This window comes from Lotus japonicus, chromosome 2 (assembly GCF_012489685.1).
Source record: "Lotus japonicus ecotype B-129 chromosome 2, LjGifu_v1.2".
NCBI lineage: Eukaryota > Viridiplantae > Streptophyta > Magnoliopsida > Fabales > Fabaceae > Lotus > Lotus japonicus.
In genome coordinates, this window is record NC_080042.1 from 95,427,852 (window position 1) to 95,437,513 (window position 9,662).

The 9,662-nt window shown below is 30.7% G+C and overlaps 1 protein-coding gene across 1 annotated transcript; it reads left to right on the plus strand.

Annotated features, from left to right (window-relative positions):
• Positions 1-1,168: 1,168 nt before the first annotated feature.
• On the plus strand, positions 1,169-1,770 carry LOC130736118 (LYR motif-containing protein At3g19508). Its single transcript, XM_057587965.1, has 2 exons — positions 1,169-1,475; positions 1,559-1,770. Exons 1-2 carry the CDS (start codon positions 1,281-1,283, stop codon positions 1,613-1,615), a joined length of 252 nt encoding a protein of 83 aa, XP_057443948.1. The 5' UTR covers positions 1,169-1,280; the 3' UTR covers positions 1,616-1,770.
• Positions 1,771-9,662: the final 7,892 nt, after the last annotated feature.

Consider the following 9,662-nt stretch of genomic DNA (forward strand, 5'->3'; position numbering starts at 1 on the left):
CAGTGGCAGCAGCATCGGCTTTGTTTCTATCCAGGTTTATCATCGAACCAAACCAGCATCCTTGGGTACGGTCAATCAATCCATCATTGATCATACTGCATGCAGTTTTAATTAATTTCAACTGGATTTATTCTATTTTAATGGAAAGAAATCTACCAAGGGGAGTAATTAATTGAATCTTTTTATATATTGTCTATCAGAACCTAGAGCTGCAGTGCCAAACAGGTTATAAGCTGTGTGACCTGAAGGAATGTATCCTTGCCATACATGCGGTGCACTCTACTATCGCTCAAAGCCCTTTGCAAGGAGCAAGAGAAAAGTACATGCAACGCAAGGTATTCAGTTTTCCCCCCCAATTCATTTCATTCACAGCATGTATATGTATCTATTAAATAGACATCTAACCTTTCTACAACAGTTTGCTCGTGTAGCATCTTTGACGACTGTGGAAATTCCTGCAAGTTATTTGGAGTCTATTGATGAGAATTGAATCAGACTCCTGTAAATTGGATTTAACTTTGAGCAGCGGCTGCACTTCAGTAAGACTTCACATGTGTTGGCTGGTTGTGGTTGGGTAGGAGCCATTAGTCTCTGATTTCACTGCTTGTAGAAAGAAATTAATTAATTAACCTTTCACTCATAGTTTTGGTTTGTTACAATGTTATCAAATTTATAGGATTTGTAAAGAAATCATTTTAAAACGACATGTTTTGAATCTCAATCTCATGTAACTGCTGAAGTCCTGCTCAATGGACTATTTTTAAAACAACAACAATCTATTTAAAAATTATTTCTCATGACCATAGGCAAATTGTGGCCCCCTGATGGATATTTTCGATGATATAATTGTGATTTGTGGGCTTAAATCTTTTGCAATGCCTTCTTTTAAGTAAAACGACTCTAAGAACTTGAATTGTTAATATTCTAAGGTTTAAATCAATCATCACAATTCTTGCATGTTTGTTAAATTAAATTTGGTGTTATTAATCATTTTGCTATTATATGTGATGTGATATGAAGTGAAAATAGATTAAGATAAAACAAGAAGGGGCTGAAAGTGCGAAAGTATGACATCAAGACCAATTAATGCCAAAATTGAATCAACCAAAATTGGGGGCTGCCTAACATTTATTATCAATTTGAAGTTAGATGGTTCAGTTGATCGATGAAACATTATTTTAAGTGACTAAATTAAAGTATTTGGAAAGTGTAGGTAGGTTCTCATAGAAATAGAAAAGTATAACTGTATAAGCATAAATTGCATATATTGCATATTAGAGATGGAGAAAGCGGTGAGAGCGTACGCGGAGGTTCTTCGGCTGGTTCGGCGTTTACCGAAGGAGAGTCGGGGTTATTATGCGAAGTACGCCCGCGAGAATTTCGTGAATTACCGTGAAGTGGATCCTGCTGATTCCACCACTCTTGATGACCTCTTTCAACGCACCTATAATCATTCTCTCTGGGTCCTTTCTAAGGTTAATAATAATATATAATTCGGCATTACTTTTCACTTCCAATATTATTTGTATTCATCTGATGCCACTCCACTCCACTGCAGTATTCCGTCGATAAATCTGCCGCGGATAAGTTGAAGGGGATCTGCTGCTGCACTTAATCTAATGCAAATGCAATGCCGCCCAACTGTTTGTTGTTTTTCCCCACTCAACTCAATGAAAGGCAACGCTTTTGTGTTTGTTTGTTTGTTTGCCCTGATTCATAATCATACATTCATACCTATGCTATGCTATTGATACCATTTTCTTTTTCTAATTCCATGCTGTTACTCTGTCTTCCTCGATAATAATTTACACTTCAAATTCTACTTCTTAAAACTCTTGTTCAACACTTTCCCCACCTTTTTCTTGCTTCACTTCACTTGTTCTTCGAAAAGGCCAAGTTTATTTTTATTTTTGTATGTCACAATTTGATAAAATTAAGTTTAGAAATTTATGTACCGAAATGAATAATGATTTTTAAACTTAATTTTAAAAATGATCACTGCTTGGATATAACAAAATGAAAACAAAATTTTAGTGATCAAATTACTGAAAGGAGAACACGATGAATTTGATGGATATGCATTGTCACTTACACCGGTTTTAGCCTTTGAGTATTCGATTTTGATTTTGATTATTAATTCATGTTAATGGCATGACAAAATACTATGATATGATTGGTTGTAAATGTAAAATTTATTTACACTGATAGTGCATATCATTTAAACCATAAAATGATATCTTATCTAAATATATATAATAAACTAGTGCAATAACCCGTGCGCTGCACGGAATTTATGTTAGAATTTTTTAATTAATAAATTAGTTTTTATTTATATGTTCTTTTTAAAATTATAAATAAGTCAATTGTGTATAAGTCAACCGTGTAGAATATATGAAGAGAAAAATGTAATAAATAAATGAAATTGTGTTGTATACATCAAACATTTCTAAAAGAAATTTAAACAGTACATTTACAGTATTGGTCTATTGTTTTCCTGACTCATCCAGTGGGTGTAAGCGGGTACGGTCCGATCCAAACAGAACACATTATGGTGGGTTGGATTGGATCATTGCTTTGGTTTGGATTTTTTTATTGCATCCGATCACCATCGATTCGGGTATCGGATTCAGGGATTGAAAAACCGATGAATCCGAACCAACCCAATGATATTGAGTTTTTTTTTACTTCACCCCAAAGACTCCAACCTATTATATAATTTACATTTGAAAAGATATGAAAACATGCTCACTTCTGTTTAACGTTTTACTGCCTATTTTGTGTTAATGAAAATTTCGGGAGTACAAACCCAAGTTAAAGTATTTATATTTATATTGGAGATGTTGGTTTTAGCCTGTTTATGTTGGATTATATGAATTATATCATCATGGAATGTTGTTCTTTTGGATATGTTGGATTATATGAAGATTCCTTTTTTTTAATACAATTTTTCACGTTTTTAGAATACACTTCGTGCAAATTTTAAAACAATAATTTTTTTATTTTAAATCCGACCATCCTCAATCGGTTTGGTTCGGTTCGGGTCCAAAATAAAAAAAATAGGAAATCCGAATCAATCTAAACCAAACATGTTTGATTGGTTCGGACATTTAAACATCCTAAATCTGAACCAATCCGGTCTGATTACACCCCTATCCAGTATACAAATTAAGTTTAAGACCCTTTCTTGAGCGTAGTCTAGAGAGAGCTACATATAACTGACCATTAGTGAAGACAGACCTCGGAAAGAAGAGTTCAACCTGAGATAGTGTTTGTCCTTGACTTTTGTTTTTGTTCATCGCAAAGCATACTGCAATTGAAAACTGTATTCTTCTGAATTTAATTGGAAATTTAGAAGCAGAAGGAACCAAGTTCATTCTTGAAATGTGCACTTTATCATTAGAATTTGTTCAGTTGCACCAATAACACGTTCACCAAGTTCATCCACAATTAACCTGGTTCTGTTGCATAAACTTGTTGTTTGATCTAATATTTCTCAAAGACATGATTGGAGTACCAACTTTCAATAATATTTTGTGGTTTGAGATTCCTGAACTTTTAGTGTTATTCAAAAATTTTGTGGTGAACCACTCATCTCGAATTTTAGAATCTTCATCAGATCGCAAGGCAGAGTCAGAACTCAGGTATTCATGTTCTGGTGCAACTATCATGCCAAGCATGTAAGAGTTTATCATTTCAACAATCTTTAGTGTAGGGTCAATATTTCTCTATCTTGAAAGAATTGTGGGTCTTCATTTTCTGCGTAAGGTTAGGATATGTATATTTAATCAATTCCATTAATGGATCAGGACTAATTGGGATGAGAAGATCTGACGGGATTTGAACATCATACTCTTCTGCTCCAGAATTAGAATGATTTCCAATTTTAAGAATTCAATCTGCATACTCTTTGATTTTTTTTGCTTCATCAACTGTCTCAGTTGCAGTTAGCCGCATGTTCTTAGACAATTTCATAACATTGCAATGCTTCCACAATGATGAAAAGTTTGCAATAGCTTCCATAACTTCATGTCTGCTTTCTCTAGTTATTACATGTAGTATTTGTCTAAAATTACCTCAAAGTATTAATACTTTTCCTCCAAAAGGTTTATGAATGTTGTCTTCATTTTTAAATCTCGGTGTGTAACGTCTAAAGCTTAGAAACAAAAAAATTTCAACATTGGAGCTTCATCCCACATAATAAGGCTTGTTTCAAGGAGAAGCTTTGCTCGTAGACTTCCCTGCTTTATATTACATTTTGAGGTCTCTGTAGCATCTAATGGAATGCAAAATTTAGAATGAGATATTATGCCTCCAGGCAAGAGTAATGATGTTATGCCACTGTAAGCAACATTAAGCACAATTAGTCCTCTGGATCTATAAGACGCGAATGAAGTGTTCCAAACAAAAATCTTTCCGGTTCTACCATAGGCATATAAAAAGTAGAAGCAGCTTGAGTTTGACAACAGATGTGACAACCCTATCATATACAAACTTTTGCTCAGATGTAAGCATACTAAGCAACTCTTCATATTGTATTTTTAATGCATCTTTGTCATAATATTTTTGTTAATTGACAATAAATCTATTGTTAAATTGCAGGACTTCATCATATTCTGGAGTTGGCAAAGATAGGTAATCGTTTAATGACCTACCATTTCTTTGGAGTAACTTCTAAATTTTAACGATACATTAATTTTTCAAATCAGCATCTACGGATTCGTAGCCTTACAGTCGAGAAGGAAGATTAGCTAATGATTTTTAACTGTATCGAATATAACTAATGTTGTTCACACACTTTGCATAATTATCATGCGCGACGTGATTTTCTAAACTTTTGAATTTCATTTAAATTAAATTCAAGCAATAATTATATGATTATATCAACATTTCAAATCTTAATAACATAACTTGAAAACCTACATACCTGAATTATGAAATGTTTTTCTTCTATGGTGTAGAATGCCTTCGGATAAAAGAAGCCATCATGCGTGTCAAACATCATTTGGTTTTGAGATTGAATTCATCATTAATATTCTTACAAAGAGTTTCCGCATTTGTTCTCCGGAAGATAGATCAGAGACTTCTTTAATTGCATCTATATATTCTTTGTCATCTTTTAGCAATCTCAATTGATCGCATGCTTTCTTAAAAGTATCATATGTTATTTCCTTCACCGCTCTGATACTTCTATATGATGTACAACCCTTTTGCATAGTTAGTAGGATTCTCATGTATAACTCCCCAATGCTTGGAGGGATATATTGTAGTATGCCAATTTTAAAACCTCTCTTTCTTGGTTTCCAGAGTCTATCTTTTTTATGATAAACAAATCTACAGGAAAATTCAGCATATGTTAGATTCCACCTGTCCCGGTATTTCTCATTAGCCGCAAACCAAGTTATAAACATTGTGGATCTTGTATCACTCTTTTCAAGAACATCTCCAACGTCTTTATCATCGTTATAATATACCAAATATTCATTTGGAAGATGAAAACTTAGTTTTTGCATTGACGCTCATCGTTTGTGTATGGTAAAGTCAAATGTTCTCTAAATTGCCTCACACTGAGAAAGATAACGATAATCATAATATTGCTTTATCTCTTCCACTGGCTCTTTCGCTTGAGCATCGTTATTCTTATTTGATATTTCAAAAATTTACTCGGTCTGTGCATTTGTTGATATATTTGAGCGAATATTTTATAGTACTGGACTTGTAACAATACTCCACATTAATGTGAGTTTTGGTAATCTCCAAAGTTTAAATAGATATGTTGATTTTTTTTAAAATGAATTAGACATGCGTGAAAAGGAATGGGGACTTGATAAGTGGAATAATTCAATTCGCATTATTTATGCCTAGTATCTAGTCATTATTGCTATAAATTCAATTGATAAAAAATGATTACCACCAATAACATTGAATTTTGAATAATTTTAAGCACATTTGAAATAGACATAGGTAGCATTTGGCCTAACTTTTTTGGATCTTAAAAACTAATTTTAAGTTAAAGTCTAAAATAAGAGTTTAAAAAAAATGATAGAAGTTGTTTGTCAGTTTTTATTTAATAATGCTTAAAAACTACTTTTTAAGTTAAAAGTCGTTTGATGTAAATTTTTTTAAAGCACTAATTTTATTTAAAAGCAGTAACTTGAAAAGAATTTCAAATTAATATATTTTTGAGGGTCCAAATTAATATATTTGATTTGATGAAGTTTTTATTTCATAATGCTTAAAAACTACTTTTCAGTTAAAAGTTGTTTGATGTAAATTTTTTCAAAGAACTAATTTTATTTAAAAGCAGTAACTTGAAAATAATTTCAAATTAATTTAATTGATTTGATGATGATAAAAATAATGTATTTTTTTATTTTTAAAAATTTCCGGAGTGCTAAATTCAGAAATGTTAATTACATAAATTCAGAAAATTTAATTAAAATTCAGATTGCTCGTTTTTTTGGGTACATCGGAAAGATAAATTACACCCGCCAGGAATCGATCCCTGGACTTCCCCTACCCAACCCATATGTCCCCCAACTTCTACTACTTGAGCTATCCTACGTGACAGATTGCTCGCTTCGTCCGAATTGTCCTCCAAAGGCTCCAACAACACATTAATTTAGTTTTCATATCAATACACATTTTGCTTATAAAAAAAATTAAGTTTAACTTTTTTACTTTTCTTAATTTTTCAAACATACCCCTGAATCTCATAATGGTAACAACAATAAATTACTTTCAGTTTTCAAAAGAAATAACAAATTCATTTACACTTAATCTTAATAATTTTTAACATAAAATATAATTGAATACAAATTTTTATTTAAGTAATAATTAATTAAAACTGTTACTAAAACTTTACAAATAAATACATATTATTTTTAAGAGAAAATGAATGATGTATTTTTTGGCTAAACTTTTTTGACATATGCATCTAATTGATTCTTTTTTTTACTTCATCGGAAAATTGCATCTAATTGATTCTAGCTACATCATAAATTTATAAAGAGATAAAATCGTATAATGCTATGTGACATAATGTGATTAGATATTTGCATAACATTTCTTTACACTGGCGCTGCATATTTATTAATCTCTATTAAAAAATAGATGGATAAGATTTAAATTTTCTAAATTTAAATAATGATTAATTAATTTTTAATAGTACTTCTCAGATAAATTTATATTATTTAAAGAGTTTAATTTTGATGCACTAACAGTGTAAAAAAAATTTACACTGTCGGTGCATGAAACTTTTTATCTTATTTAAAACTTATAGGGATTGTAGATTTAAAACTTTTAAATTTAAATAAGAATACTTTTCATTATCTTCCACAACTACACTTAACAATGATCTTCAGTTTGAATTAAACTTATGAATCAAATGATTCAAACCAATATATGTTTAGGTTAAACCCGAACCAAACCGATTGATAATCAGCTCGGTTCTCAATTTGTTTTAATCAGAACCAACCCGACCACCCGATTAGTTTATTTTTTTATTTAGGACTAATATTTACACATTTAAAATTTTATTATTTATAAAAGTTGGCTAACACACAAGTCAAGTAGCTCAAATGAAAGCTTGAATAATCATAAATACGTGCATGTGAAGTGGAAAAGCAAAGAAGGAGTAAATTTCGGACACAAAGGGTGAGTTCGGAAAGTGGTAGAAAAGAAAAACTGTTAGCATTAAATGAGGAGAGTAGAGGAAAATTCGGAGGAAATAATTAGGAGAAAATATCATTTTTCTTAATTTAGTTTATTGATTCATTGATTGTGCACACAATTTGGACCAATGAAAATTAAATAATGTGGACCAATCAGACGATGCCATTTGGAAATTCAATGACAACCACCAATAAAATACAAACATGTGGAAATTATGTAGTAATGTGGCCCACTTTGGTGGATGAGCTTTATATATTATTAAGATTAAGATTGCAAGACATAATTTTTTTCTGATAATTGTGGGTATCAAAAATAGGAATTTTTTATTTGTTTATTATTAAATTCTTATAATACTCTAAAGATTTCTTTTTTAAATTTCCATTAATATCATTTATAATTTATTAATATGTTTCCCTAAAAAAATTATTAATATGCATTGATTAAATTATTAAAAAATAATTAATCATAGACATTAATTAATTTTAATTGCATTGACTTTAGTTATGGATTGAAGTCATTAAGTTGAACGACTATATTGAAGGAAATTCGAATTTCAAATATAAATTGAATATGGTATTTTACCTCCAATATGTTTTAAGAAAAGAATTTTTTTTAAAAGAATGTTACCTATAAACTTAAACATGAATAAAAATAAATAAAAATTAATGAACGAAATATATTTTAAATTTGTAATGGTATTAATTATATTCACCAATTATAGGTATTTATTGGAGTCATTATTTCAATTATAAGGGATTTAATGTTTGATTGATTGATTTATTTATTTATGGACTAATTAATTTCGACCATTTAAAATTAAAAGATTTAGACCAATCAACAATAGCATGTGGAAATTCAATGAAAACAACCAATACAATGCTGACATTTGGAAATTATAAAGCAATATGGCCCACTTTGGTGGATGAGCCTTATATATTATTAAGATAAAAAGTTTTGGCAACCCTCAATGGTAAAGCCGTAATTTAATAAATCAATGTACATGAACCAAATTTTTGTCTATGAGTATTTAAGTAAATTTAAAAATAATTAATTAGGAATAAAACCTTCACCATCTACCCCTTTCAATCTTGACCATCTCTTTATTTTGTGGTGAAATTTTGACTTGTTCATTCATATTTTCATACTTATGTTTTGGAAGAATAGAAACTCGAAGAATGCATTTCATTTATGTTTTTTTAAAGTTGGAAACTCGAACTCAAAGACATCGCGTATGACCCTCTTCTTGAGGGAGAGTCGCTCTCAAACATTTGACCTGCCACAGTCATCACAATCGCATATGAAGCTCGACAAGCCCCATCAATCAGACAATATAGTTGAGAGATTGGTGTGGTTATTACCGTGTATGGCTTTGGGACTATTCTGGGTCTTCTTCTCCTTGATCCACATTTTTGTTAGTTTTAGTTCCTTCATGCTCCTCGTCACCATATCCCTCTTCTATCCTTGTCCTTACAACGAGGTGATTTTTTCCTCTTATATTCCCTATCTCTCCACGTTCCACATTTCGTCCCCATTTGTTTATTAGGAGGACTCTCAACTTCGTCTCCATCACTATAGGAAAAAGTTTGTAGAAATCGGGGCAGTGCTCATATAGGTAAAAATTATCATTCCTATTTAGTACCATTGTTGATGGAGAAGATGATGATATTTTAATAAATGCACATTTAATATTAATATTAGTGTTTAATAAATTAATATCTTTAATCTCAAGCATTGGAGTGAGACTATGTTACACAACACCCTTAAATCCAATTCCACCTCTAGAAAAGAAATAAAAAGAAATTATTTCCGCTACATGATCAAAATTACTTATTAATATGGACAGTGTAAAATTTGAACACAGAAATGTAAGTATATTTTGACTAACAATTTTCTTATTTTAAGAAAGGACGTGACATTGTAATTACTAGTACATTTTCTTGATAAAACTTGTTTACATTCTTAATGCAAGGTCATTACATTAGAATTTTAAA